At 36.5% G+C, this 14650-nt stretch overlaps 1 protein-coding gene and 1 pseudogene across 2 annotated transcripts in view; one reads left to right on the top strand and one right to left on the bottom strand.

Moving 5' to 3' along the window:
* USP9X (ubiquitin specific peptidase 9 X-linked) overlaps nucleotides 1-14650 on the bottom strand; it is an 89268-nt gene that overhangs the window by 12783 nt on the left and 61835 nt on the right. For both annotated transcript variants that reach the window (XM_061179407.1, XM_061179406.1), the window contains exons 29-34: nucleotides 14362-14584; nucleotides 11537-11757; nucleotides 8778-8968; nucleotides 5028-5201; nucleotides 2165-2306; nucleotides 162-915 (exon numbers count right to left, since the gene is read on the bottom strand). In XM_061179407.1, the coding sequence (XP_061035390.1) occupies nucleotides 162-915; nucleotides 2165-2306; nucleotides 5028-5201; nucleotides 8778-8968; nucleotides 11537-11757; nucleotides 14362-14584 (1705 nt within the window). The remainder of the gene's footprint in view (nucleotides 1-161; nucleotides 916-2164; nucleotides 2307-5027; nucleotides 5202-8777; nucleotides 8969-11536; nucleotides 11758-14361; nucleotides 14585-14650) is intronic.
* Nucleotides 11993-13213, top strand: LOC133082627 (large ribosomal subunit protein eL33-like; annotated as a pseudogene).

Below are 14650 nucleotides of genomic sequence, written 5' to 3'. Positions count from 1 at the left end.
GGCAAGACAATATATAAAGCTCAAAGGTAACAGTCATCTGAAACATGACTTTAAAACAACCAAAAAGAAAGAAAACAAACATGTTGATGCCTGCTAAGAAACCCTGCAAGTAAAAGAAGAGGTATGCTTTATTACTAAGAAGCTAAATTCTTGACACTTACCTGGAGGAGGATTTAAGTAAACACCATTACATGTAAGCAGTTTTTTCATAAACTGAAAATATTCCGTACTGTACTGCATTCGGTTATGCATGAATTGCACATTCTGTTTCCGTACACTTCTCTCAATGGCTGATGGCATAATGATCTGATGGGGTCTTGTGGTGATAGCAAGCTCTGATATATACCTTATCAACTCATCATCTTGGTCTATTGTGTCCAATCGTTCATAAAAAAGTATATAAGCATTCCACCACCTTTTCTGGCGCCTGTATGACATGCGCTTCATCATGTGATCGAATACTTCTCCCATGTACTCTCCACCAAAACACTGGTTTTTCATTTCTTCATCGTCATCCATTTTACATTCAGTTACATCTCCATCATCAAATTTATACCAGCGATTTCTCTCGCCATCTCCTCCGTTCCTTTGAATGATGTAAGAGTAGTAATGTCCCCCGCTCGCCTGACCGCTGTGTACAAGCACCCCCACAAGTCTGTATTTCGTGCTTCCTGCTGGCTCACTGTCAGACTGCTCGTTCTGTTGTATCAACTGACTCTCTGGGTTTACGTTATCTCCTTCCAGCTTTGCCACACCGGCAACTGTGTAAGGTTCCATGTCCAGTTCGCGAGGAAATTCAAAGTAATCATTAAACTTGATTGCACATTCTCTTTCCCAGTCATAGTCGAATCGTTTTAGTTGGATAGCGAGAACAGGAGGTAATTTTTTAATAAGCAAGCGCTTTACAGTATCAACCTAAAATGAACAGAGCAAATTACTAGATGTTCTCTTATAATCCACTGCAAAAACCCCCCAATTTAAAACTCTACTATTAAATTCTCAGGATTAATCTGAAATTTTAAGTATAAACAAATATATGATAATGAACATAATCAGAGCATTTCTGTCAGTTGATATTTTAAACATGTTCACTAAAACTAATACGAAGTAGCTGATGCCTTTTGCTACAACTTGCAAAAATTAGTGATATAGACATTATTCGCTGTCTGATTTCTATATTGGAAGTGCTATCTAACCATTATTACTTGTTTGATATTTACTGTTATTTTAATGAAGTTTGCTGTGAGCAAACTACAGAAATATAATAATAGCAGCTATTATTTATTGGGCAATTAGGTGCCAAGTTATATGATGCTAAGAGCTGTCCAAGTAGTAACATGTTTAATCCTTACAACCCTCCCAACCCTGAAACTTAGGGATGAGACTTAGGAGTAGTAGAGAGATAACTTGCCTCAAGTCTTAGAGCTGTGAGAGGCATGGAGTATGGCTTTACAGCTCATGATCTCAACCTCTAGATTTTAATACCTCTCTAAGTGGTATGTAAAGTCAAAACAATACAGGTGACTTAGAGGTGAGAGGGCTTGGGAGCCCAGAAAGATACACATTATTTACCATATGTATGCATAAATTGTCTCTCCTAAAGAACTGTTAAATGCCCACAGACAAAAACCAAGCAAGTGAGTCTAAAAATCTGATCCAAGTGGTTTAAAAAACACAGGTTGTAGAAGAAATCTTTTGTGGCTAAATAAAGTAATTAACGGTTTGGCTTCAGCAAACTTCTTGGTCTTGGGTAGCAACTCTGGACATGAGAGGAGAAATGTTTTCCTCTATGAGCTCTGTAGCTTCGAGGAGTTCAAGAGCAGGTTGGTTGAATATGGATGAAAAGTGCCTGTGTAACTCAGACAAGAGACTGATATTAAGCTACTATGAACTCTGAAGTGATTCACTCTTATCTTTACCTGTTTTCCCTAGCCCTTCTGGCACTATTTTCTCTCAATTGTCTTTACCTGACAAACCTTTCTCTCAATCATCTTTACCTGACAGACCTTTAAGTCAGTTATCTTAACTACCTCTCTGTTACCACTATAACAAAGCAGGGTAGGGAATAAAGAGGGTGAATTTTGAGGACAAACAAAAACAACCATTCTTCCAAACCCATTAAATGTAATCATAATTATTTTAAACAAAACTGGGCAATTCATACCTTTTTATTGCATTTTTCACAATGATAAGCATTTGCACCTTCTAATAAATCTCCTTTGACATATTGTTCCAAAGAATCAAGAAGATTTTGGTGATTTCTAATGTCTACATTCAAAGTCGTAAAAGATTCTTCACACTCGTATCTAAAGATATTATTTAAGAAATGATCAAAGAGAATTTATTCCTTAGTTTTCTAAACATCTTATTTAGTTATGGACTCAATGAAAACTACTTTTGCAATTTTTATAACATAACACAAAACCCATAAGTCATAAAATGTTACCAATAAATGACAGTTACCATTTATGAGTCACTTATCCTCTGCTGGGCATACATTAGGTTGTTTACACACTACACATAACAGGTGCTTTGTCTTCATGACAAATATTTCTCTATCACCATCTCCACGTCAGAGATGAGGGAAGTGGGGTTCAGAATGTGAATCTGGTCAAGATTACTAGGTGAAATGGTGTTTTCAAGCTAGGTCTGGCTGGCTTCACAGCTCAATCTCTTTATAGTCTACCATGCTGCTTCCGCCATCATCTGTTTAGATCTATTAATGAGCTGAATTTTTAAATGTTTCTCCTCTTCTGTAATGGAAACCTTACTAAAGCACAAGTTTGAACACACAAATGAATACGGGATAAGCAATCTGAATAGGAGCCACAATCCCACCTTGTGGCAATTTTCTACCAAAGGAATTTTCAGATTTCTGATGAGACATTTTCATACATTTAGAACGTGGGATGTGAGGAATTCATTCTCAACCATTAAATTCATTCACTCAACAAATACACTGAGTGCCTACCATGTTTAAAGCCCTGTGGGATAGTCAATGTTTAAGACAGTCCCTCATATTTAGGGCTTTTCAATTTAGTTAGGGAAAAAGGTACACAAATAAAGGCATTTATAAGTGACATGAATGGAATATGAAGTATTAAGCAAACTGTTACTATAACTGGGGAACAGCCCATAGAAGAGAAAAGAGAAATTAGATTTTATGATTCCAGTTAAAAATTAGGACATTTGAAGCTGAGAAGTCAGCAAAGTTTTTCTGTAAAAGGCCAGATAGTAAATATTACAGGCTTTTTGGGGCCATGAGGTCCCTATGGCAACTACTCAACTCTGCTGTTATAGTGAAAGCGGTCAGACAGTAAGTAAAGGAGTGGGTATGTTCCAATAAAACTTTACAAAAACAGATGCAGGGCTGGATTTGACCTATGGTCCACAGTTTGTTAACCCCTGCTCTTGATAAATAAATACCATAAAACAGATTGTCTCAGGACCCTTTATGTAACCTTCCAGCATATAACAAGACTAATTTAGTTGTGGAATAGGTATTTGAACTTTAGGGATTTTACTTAAGATCATGCTCTCTGGACATTTTCACTTGGCAAAGGAAATCAATAATTTCCAAATAATTCTGAAAACTGTCTAAAACAAACCAAGAAAAACTGACCAAAACAGATGACCACAAAATTTTATTTTTATCAGTAATTAAAAACAGGAGGTTAAAATGACAATTTTATTGTCCACCTAATGCACAAGATCTTTCAAAAGGAACAAAAGTTGCCCAGTCTCAAGACGGGAATAAAGACACAGACCTACTAGAGGATGGACTTGAGGATATGGGGAGGGGGAAGGGTAAGCTGGGACGAAGTGAGAGAGTGGCATGGACATATATACACTACCAAACGTAAAACAGATAGCTAGTGGGAAGCAGCTGCATAGCACAGGGAGATCAGCTCGGTGCTTTGTGACCACCTAGAGGGGTGGGATAGGGAGGATGGGAGGGAGACGCAAGAGAGAGGGGACATGGGGATATATGTATACGTATAGCTGATTTACTTTGTTATACAGCAGAAACTAACATACCATTGTAAAGCAATTATACTCCAATAAAGACGTTAACAACAACAACAAAAAATTGCCCAGTCTATGCAAACAATTTTATGGCCTCATTCAGAATGAGTAGTTTAACATTTACATATAGTATTAGCACTTCCTCAATCATTTCCCTGTGTTCAAAAATAAAGCACATACACACACAACCTATGACTGTATATAATGCTATTTAGACTTGCAGAAAATACTATCCTACTGTGATAGTCTGGTGAGAAGGGATTTCAAACCAACATTAATTGACAACATACAAGAGAAGTTCCAAAGTAAAACTTCCATACAATAGGCATAAACGTGTATCTATCAGTAATGAACTTTAATAGTTAACTATTTTCAACAAGAGCCCTTAATCAACTTCCCCTTTAAGAAAACCAAAAACCAAAAACCAAAAACCAAAAAACACCAAAACCCAATTTGTTTAGTCAGCTTTTGCTATAAAGATTTTGTGTGGGAAACATACCTTAAAGACAATGACAGTAATCAATGCTATTTTCAAAAAGTCAGTATTTCATTTGTATAGGAAATAGTGCTCCATGCCTGTCATCTTCTAAACTTAACATATTTACAATATTATAACTATTTTAATTCTAAGATAAAGGGCAAATTCATAAGTAATACCTGTAGCTATGCAAAATACCATTTTATTTTCTTAGGCATGATCACACATAAGAACATGTGAGAGTATGAAACAGTAAGAGCTTAGGTGGAGTTAAAGGAACCAAGTATTATTTGACAAAAACAAACAGACCCATAAAGGTCATGGGACTTTTCTGTACTGTTAAACTTCATTGTAATAAAATGAGAAAACAAACAAAACCCCCCCACAGTAGTAAGGTATGCGCAATATGTAATTCATCCAGCCTCAGGTATTTAGTAATCGGTAGCGTACTTCACTTTTGTACATAACTAATAGTAAAAATAAACAGTACAACATACACTTTAAGTATGAAATTAGCACTTACCTATGTGGGCAGCCTTGGCAAATCTTCTGATCAGCAAAGGAACCTCCTAAAACTTTACTTAGCATAGCTGGGTGTCCTAAGGCTTTCAAAGCTTCATCTAAACTATCCACCAATGAATTAAAAAATTCTAAAGCATCATGTTGTTCACGAAGATTAACAGGCTCACCCCAAAGCCTAAGAAATGAATGGAGTAAAATATGTAATGTGCGACACTCCCAGAACAATATATACAATATATTTTTCAGGAAAAAAGCAATACAACCACAAATGACATCACAAAAACTGAGATTTTATTCCTCAACTACAGGAAGTAGAAAAAAACAAATGCCGTTTATGTTATCGATTGCTGTGGGGAAGAAAGTGAGATTCATAGTAAAAGTGGTACTTCAGTGGGGAAGAAATACCATGAAACTACTGGTGTAGCTGGATGGACAGTATAGCTCCAGGAAGGATGGTTTCTGTAGGTAATATAGTATAAGCATGCATTTTGAATCCAACTGAAGACACTGTTAAAATTGGGTGGCTGATCTCACTCTTACGTAGATAATTACTACTTCATTTCTTTCATTTTGCTTAAATTTTGGGTTACAGATACAGTGCAAAGATAATATTTACTCTTAATTAAATTGACTTTTCCGATCGAAAAGAGAAAGGTTTGACTTGTTTTACAGTTCATCTCTTTTGAATAATCTGAGGATTTAAATTAGGTAAATCAATCCTGAGAAAAGAAAATATCAATTATGTGAATGACAAAATAAGAAGTGATACTAATAAAACCTAGGCACTGCTGGAAACTATGACATCTAATTTTGTATTTATAGAGTAATATACATAGAGAATATAAGTGAATTCATTCTAAGCAACAGATATGACAAACGTATTTTAAGTATGCAAGAGGAACTAATTGTCTTTTAATAAACTCCTTTGTAACACTTCTACTATGTAGCAAATAATTTCACCCTAATTATATTTCAGCTGTTAAATTTGCATATAGTGAGTTAGAAATCAAATATATCACTTGTTAAAAGATATTTTACAATGGAGAGATTTGTTAAGACACCAAGGGATCAACGCTAACATCACCAATAATCAGATAAACTGATACCATGTGCCTCTGAATGCAATGCAATGAGAAGCATATAATAACATCACCTATGTAGTTTTCTTGCCAAAAAGCTTAACCTGAATCTAATCATGGGGAAATAATCACACAAATCAAGAAAGTACCATAAAGGTCATGACAAGTTAGGGAGATTATTTTAGAGAAGACTAAAGAGGTAACAACCAAATACTTGTGATTCCTTCTAGGATACCAGTCTGGAATTGGAAAAAAAGAGTCAGAAAGAATATTTTGGGGAAATTGAAATACATATTGATGAATATCAGGCATTACTAAATATTAAATTTCATGCATGTGATAATTGTATTAAACATTACGTAGAAAAATGTCCTTATTCTTAGAGGATACATGTTGAAGCATGTAGGGGGGTTAAAGTGTCATATTTGCAACTATCAACTCGTTTAGAAAAAACAAACAAAAACCAAAACCCAAGTATACATATAAGCAAATATGGCAAAATGTTAACAACCGGTGAATCTGGGTAAAGAGTATATATCATAAAGGTGATTATTATACTACTTTACCTTTTCTGTTGGTTTGAAATTCTTCAACATAAAAAATCGGGGGTGGGAAATGTGGTTAACTAACCCACATGTATCTAGAGTATATTATGTGTCTAAAGTGTGGATAATCCAAAAGTGCTAGTCTAGACAAACTGCGAGCTCCACTAGCATAGGGAGTAATTAATTAAGAAGTCAAAAATGCAAGTGCATTATAAGATAAGCAATAACTGTAACTGAATGACAAATTTTAAGACAAAAGCTCAAAAAGCTTGAGAGTAATTTGGAAGAGGAGGAACAGAAATGCTAAAAGCCTTATGGCAGAGACGAGACAAGCTAGAGAAAGAATGAGAACCGGAATAGTCAGAGAGGAAGACGAGAGGTGTTGAGAGGTGATGGGACCAAAAGAGCAAAAGCAGAGCTGGGAAGGAGGGTGGTGCATGCAAGCCAATAAGTATGGATTAAGTAGGGGGCCTAGTTAGAGGAATCGGAAGAATTTATACGGTGAGTCATAGGGAGGTCATTGTATTATAAAGCAGTGGTTTCAAAAGAAATCTACGTAGTATCCTTGTAGGTAAAAGGGGAGCTGCTCTGATTGAAGCAGGGAAGGTGGACGAGAGCGGCAGTGTCAGGTGACCCTTTGCTTCTCTTGCTCTCAGCTGTCTGGGAGATACCTTGAAGGGATTCTAAGGAGTATTATTTAAGGGAATTCCCTGGCGGTCCAGTGGTTAGGACTCCATGCTTTCACTGCAAAGGGCTCAGGTTCAATCCCTGGTTGGGGAACTAAGATCCCACAAGCCGTGCAGTGCGGGCAAAAAACAGAAAAAAAAAAAAAAGTAGTATTATTTAAAAAATCCAATGCTATGAAGGATTATAGCATTCTCATACACAGTACAGATATGTGGTTGTACTATAGTATTTTAGCACAGTGCACGACATGATAGGCGATGATAAAAAAAACAAATGAAATAAATGAAGCCAGAGAAATAAGATCAAGACATAATCGAAGATTTTTAAAAAATTAACAACAACAACAAAACCCAACGTATTTATCGCACCTTTCCTATAAAATTGTACATTAGAATAGCCAAAGAGTTGCTATGGGGAAGTTTTCCTTTATAGACCTCTTCTAGCTAATAAATGAAAGAATGATAAAATTAGAATGTTGCCATTTTGTAATCCTGATGAAATGCTGCATTTAGGCAATGATGATCAATGGCTGTTATAAGACAGAGACAGACAGACAGACATTATGTACTTCTCCTCACTGAGGTCATCGTTATCACCTACGAAGCAAGCCTTGTCTATCCACTCCAGAAAAAGAAAAATCACACCTGAATTTGATCAAGCCTCTAGATCTCACTACCTATTTATATGATGTACAGGGGACTGAGGAAAACAGAAAACACCACAGGGATCCCATCAATAAAATCCAGATGGGAAAATTTACAGAGCTAACTACCTGTTTGTTTTTTTTTCTCCCCAACAAATAACTCCAAGGGTGAAAAAAGATTAGAAGAGACTAAAGAGTCATGTCAACATCTGCAGCATATGGACTTCACTTGGATCATGATTTCAAAAAATTTATAGTAAAAAACAATTATGAGGTAATTGGGTAAAATCAGACATTGACAAGGATATTAAGGAATTTTTATAAGACATGATAATAGTATCATGGTCATGTTAAAAAAAAAAGACGTTAGAGATACACACTGACATATTTATGGATGAAATTATGTATTTGCTTCAAAACAATCTAAAAAGAAGTAGATGGCAGTGTAGATGAAATAAGATTGGCCATGAGTTGACAACTGTTGAAGCTGAGTGATGAATACATAAGGGGTCATACTCTTCTCCCTACTTATGTAAATATTAGAAGCTTTCAAAATAAAAAATTATTAACATCTTAAGAGACTAAAGAATGCTGCCTCTTACTATGACACTTTCTACCTCCTTTGGGGACAATGAGAGAACTAACCTAACTATGAAGTAAAGTTTGATTCTTACTACTGCTTAAATATTAAACACAGAAGTGCCTTCCAGTATAGGTTTTAGAAGTTTAATGTTAGTGTCATGAGATAGTCATAAAGGTTTAAGCAGTATCCCAATTACTATTCATCCATAGTTTACCTGAACTGTTTCCAAAATCCTCTGGGCACATAGTACTGTAGTCGAGAAGCAGCTAAATGACCAAAGATGACCTGAAGGTGTCTTAGAACACCAATATTGTACTCTTTCCTATCTTCTGTTTTACTTAATGCTGGTTTCTCTTCAAATTGTTGAGGGTATCCAAATACATCATCTCTGGGATCAACATTGCTCTAGAAACCAAAAGTTATCATTAATGAGCTAATCTAACTTCAAAGTATAGTAAAAATATGTTGAGACAAATGCTAAACGATTAGTGAACAAATCGCCTGTACTTCTATTTATTTCCAAAGCACTTAACTTTCAATTTATAAATTTTAGTTTACAATATCAGTGTTTATATCCCCACCCCTTTCACATAAGAGTTGTCATAAAGGAATAACCCTCACTAAGTATCGTAGAGGCAGGTAATATAGCAAAATACAGTAAAAGTGATTAACTTAGACTGAACTGGACACAAATGCAGGCTTTGCTACTTAGAAGCTAAGTAACTGAGCAATTAAGTGCCTCATGTGTAAATGGGTTAACACATTCTTCATGTAGCTGTTGTGAGGATTATATGAGATAATGTATATAGAGTGCTCAGACTTGTAAACATTCAATACAATATACATATTAAGATTAGTAGTACTCTTCAACAAATGGTGCTGGAAAAACTAGATATCCATATGCAAAGGAATAAGGTTGGACTTTTCCCTAACACTATACACAAAAATTTACTCAATACAGATCAAAGATTTGAATGTAAGAGCTAAAACTATGAAACTCCTAAAACATAGAGCAAAAACTTCACGACACTGGATTTGACAATGATTTATCGGATATGACACCAAATGCACAGGCAACGAAAGAATAGAGACATACTGGACCTCATGAAAATGAAAAAGTTCTGTGCAAAGAAATTGGAACCCTTGCACACTGTTGGTGGGAAATGTAAAATGGTGCAGCCACTGTAGAAAACAGTTCCTAAAAAAATTAAAAATAAAACTATCAAATGACCCAGCGATTCCACTTCTGGGTAAAACACCCAAAAGAACTGCAAGAAAGGTCCTGAAGAGATATTTGTATACCCATGTTCAGAGCAGCCTTATTCACAATTTTGAATTCCACCAAAAGGTGGAATCAGGGACTTCCCTGGCAGTCCAGTGGTTAAGACTCTGTGCTCCCAATGCAGGGGAAGCGGGTTCGATCCCTGGTCGGGAACTAAGATCCCGCAGGCCGCGCCGTGTGCACCACCCCCCACAAAAAGGTGGAAGCAACCCAAATGTCCACTGATGAATAAATGGATAAACAAAATGTGGTATATACATTCAAAGGAATGTTATTCAGCCTTTAAAAGAAAGGAAATTCTGACACATGCTATGAAATGGTCGTTACGTTAAGTCAAACAAGCCAGTCACAAAAAAACAAGTATGGTATGATTCCACTTATATGAGGTACCTAGAATAGTCAAATTCATAGAGATGGAAAGAGAATGGTGGCTGCAGAACTCTGTGTGGGACCTGGATGTAGAAATAGACAATGTCCAGTCCCTGCCCACGAGAAACTTAGTCTAGGGAAGGAAAAAAGCACACAGGCAAAAAACCAAAACCAAAACACCCCACAGTGCAATGGGGTGCCGAGACAACACAGAGCAGAGGGTACCATGAGAGCAAAGTTGAGACACCTTATTTGAACTGTATCATACTTTGTTTGCTGGTACAATTAGCTATCTCTACTGTGCTTAACTCAACAACCTAGAGATGTGATGAATCACAGAACTAGAATCTGAACTCCAATTTTCACCCAGAGCAGTGGTTCTTAACCAGGTACATGGTGTGAGCAATGCCTATGAAGCTTCTTAAAAAAGTAAAAACGCTCAGACCCCAATCCCTGGATGATGCGGTTCAGCAGACCTAGGGAAGAGTTGGGGTCTAGTGTAAGTTTCAGAAGCCCTCCCTGTAAGTGATAAACTACCTCAGAGCAAATAGTTCGGTGACTGACGAGAGGGAATGAGAAAAGAACCATTTAAGATATTTACTGCAATCAGAGCATGCTCTGACTTCTCTCTTCAGCTCTCACCAACACAACACCATGAGTGGGAAAAGGTCAAATAAAAACAAAGAAATACAGGGTGGACACAAACATGACCACAGCTTATTAAGTCTGGCCATAGTCTCTTCTTTAAAGAACCATGCCATAGTTATGTCAACTCTGATCCACCACTACAACCTAATTTTTTCACAGCTTTATTCTGCATTGGATACTTGGTAGGAGCCTAAATTTCGTCACAAGTAGAAGTTTGTTTCCTAAGCAAAAATAGTTATGATCTGGGAGAAATGCGAAAGTAATCTAAAAGTAAGCACAGACAATGAAACTGGCATAGCACATTATCTTGGCATAAATAAATGGAGATACATAATTAAAATATCAAACAGAAAAGTAAAAATATAATTTAGACTATTATTAAAAATGAAGATTCTTATCATTATACAAACTCTAAATTATACCAAACCCCCAAAAGTGAGTACATTAACTGTTGCTTTAAAACATATAAACTATCATAAAAATTAACTGTAGTTGCAAGTCTGTTAGGTAGTGAGCACTATGTCGAGGTAGCAGTCTGTGCTGGGAGATTCTAGCTTTATTTTCAAATATTTGCCAACAGGTCCAGTGAAAGTCTAACGCTTTCTGAGAGAGAACAACAGTATCTCGTATCAGAACTTCAAACACAGAAAACAAAAATGCTAAATAAAATTTACCTCGTTGTCCTGCTTCTCATCCCCAGACATGTCATCATCTACATCACTACCTGTGCCTTCAATTGCAAGAATACCATTCCTAATGGACGGAATCATGTAGAGTTGCTGAATCACAGAATTCATGTAACAAGTAGCACCAGCGTTTTTCAGCCCCACAAATCCTTTTGGTGGGCGGGGTCCAACAGGTGGCAGATATTCCCACTCAGTAAGTGCTTCACAAGCTGAGAGAAGACAAAAGATTCTTGTAGCACGAATAAAAACATTTTGTCCACTTTAGACTTTATTAAGCTGATAAATTAACATTACCAACAATTCCACTACTCCTATAGCCACCTGAAATAGTGCTCTAGGTATGCATTTCGCCCTCAACAAATCGAAGATACACAGCAACACGTACCACTATATAGATTCTTACCCCACCATCTACGAACCCATGCTTTATCTGATGTTGCTTCTATGGCAGTCTCAGCAGTCTCACAAGATGGTACAAGGCTAATTTCTACAGGTTAACTTTACTTTTAACTTTATTATAATTTAGTCATTATGAACTTTAACTTTTTTTACTTTTATATGTTTTTTCAAGTGCCTTCAAACTCATTCTGGCATGAAATGTTATACAAATATATCAACATATGATAGCTTACTAAGTTTTAAATAATCCTAAGATATCACCTGGGTTCACATCCAGGTTCTGATGCTTACCAACTCTTTCATCTTCAGGCAAGCCTCTGTTTCCTTCTTAATAAATGTAGTAATAAGAGTAACACGTGCTTTGCCTATAATCACAATGTTATTTTGAGGAGCAAACAAGATAGTGGATTTGAGTTCTGTGAGAACTGTAAATCACTGCCTATCTCCCTCTACCTGGTATAAACCTGGAAACAATGTAAATATCATCATCTATAAGACCAGTTAAATAAATTATATAGTATACTGAACTGAAAGGTGGAAAGGTATATAGCTAATAAATGGATTTAGATAAATATTTATGTGTTGATAGGAAATGATCACAGATATATTAAGGGGAAAACAAAGTGGAGAACACTGTGCACTCCAGACCAATCTGTGGTTAAAAAACTAAACAAACAAACAAAAAAAGATTTTGTATGTGGATTTTGCATACTCAGAGATTCTGGGAGGATAGACATGAACTGAAGATAACGGTTACAGCTATCAAAGGGGACCAGGGGAATGGAATGGGCAGGAAAAATGTTTTAGAATACATCCTTCTCTGGTACTTGAAATTTTTACCACACAAATGTACTACTTAAGAACAAGCGGCCTTTCTCTTTCTGCCATCTTGGAGCCTGTGGAGGAGTGCTGGGAATAGGACTTCTAAAACAGCAAATAGGTCTGGAAGGCTGTGGTCCAAGGCTCTATTTTTGCTGGCTATAAGCAGGGTCCTGTGAAACCAGAGGGTTCCTCTTCTTAAAATTGAAGGTGTTTATGCCGTAGATGAAACTGAATTCTACCTGGGCAAGAGACGTGCTCATGTGTACAAAGCAAAGAACAACAGTGACTCCTGGTGGCAAACTGAACAAAACCAGAAGAATCTGGGGAAAGGTAACTTGTGCTCATGGAAACAGTGGCTTGGTTCGTGTCAAATTCCAAAGCAACCTTCCTGCTAAGGCCATCGGCCACAGAATCTGTGTGCTGCTGTACCCCTTGAGGGTTTAAACTTATTGAAAACTAAATAAATAAAAGTGTGGATTTGTTTAAAAACAAACAAAAACCCCCACCCTACTATATACAAATTTGATAGAATAACTGTCTAACCTTTAAGAACTTTAATCAGCAGCTCCTAAAATGTTATTAAAAAGTCCTTATAGGGCTTCCCTGGTGGCGCAGTGGTTGAGAGTCTGCCTGCCAATGCAGGGGACACGGGTTCGAGCCCTGGTCTGGGAAGATCCCACATGTCGCGGAGCAACTAGGCCTGTAAGCCACAATTACTGAGCCTGCGCGTCTGGAGCCTGGGCTCCGCAACAAGAGAGGCCGCGACAGTGAGAGGCCCGTGCACCGCGATGAGGAGTGGCCCCCGCTTGCCGCAACTAGAGAAAGCCCTCACACAGAAACGAAGACACAAAACAGCCAAAAAAAAATACATAAATAAATAAATGAAAAAAAAAAGTCCTTATATTCTAAAATACAACATATCAAAAAATAATCTGACATGTTCTTAAAGATTTACTATCATCAATTATATTCTTAAGCTTTGTAGATAAATGGTTTTCTCCTAAAACAGAACAGCCTCCACTGTGGTTTGCTTTCTTATTTCTGCTGTCTCAGTCATTTTATATTGCCCTCATCCCTTTTGAGCTTCAGTTCTATATCAGTAAGATCTACAGTCTACAGTCTGTTTCATGGGCTTCATGTGAGCATTAACTGAGGACCAAGGGCACTAAAATGTTATCTTCTCACATTCTAATCTTTAAAACCAGATTTTCTTAGAACTCATATGAAAATAACATTAAAGAGCTTCTAAAGTGAGGGCCTGAAAGGTTTTCCAATGCATGTAATTTGAATTTTTAAGTTTGAACTCTGAAATTTATTTTGACTGTTTATTATTCTGGAGTTTGGATTTTAGTCCAGATTTGACTGAAATGAAATTTATTTTGTTGCTCAATACTTGCACCACTTACAGGAAGACATTTAACAAACATTTGAAAACTTTTCTACATTAAGACTCATTGCTTGTAATGGTCTTAAATGTTAAACTAGTTGCTGAAAGAAAGGAAAACATGAGTTGAAGATGTTTACTAAAAGGAAAACAGAATTTGAACACATTAGAGAACTGCCATCAGAACTTTGTATTTTAAAATACTTACTAGTTATTGCTGTGCCAATGTAGTACATTTCAGTCAAAGAATCTACTATCTGTTTGAGGTTCCTCACACAGCCAACAGCTAATGCTACAAGTAACTCAAAGCCTGCATTAATGGTAGCTGGTGAACTACAGACTGGAATAGCCTGTTCAGCTGGCAGTTCTCCATTTCTCATATACTGTAGGTAAACATTGGATGCAGGGAAGATGAAATCATCAATTAATTCCTACAAAGTTGAAAAACGGATTATGTATTAGAAATGATACATATTTATATAAAAATACATGTAAAG

Source organism: Eubalaena glacialis, chromosome X (genome assembly GCF_028564815.1).
Source record: "Eubalaena glacialis isolate mEubGla1 chromosome X, mEubGla1.1.hap2.+ XY, whole genome shotgun sequence".
NCBI classification, from domain to species: Eukaryota; Metazoa; Chordata; class Mammalia; order Artiodactyla; family Balaenidae; genus Eubalaena; species Eubalaena glacialis.
The sequence above is the reverse complement of the archived record's forward strand: the minus strand, read 5'-3'. Positions and strand labels throughout refer to the sequence as shown.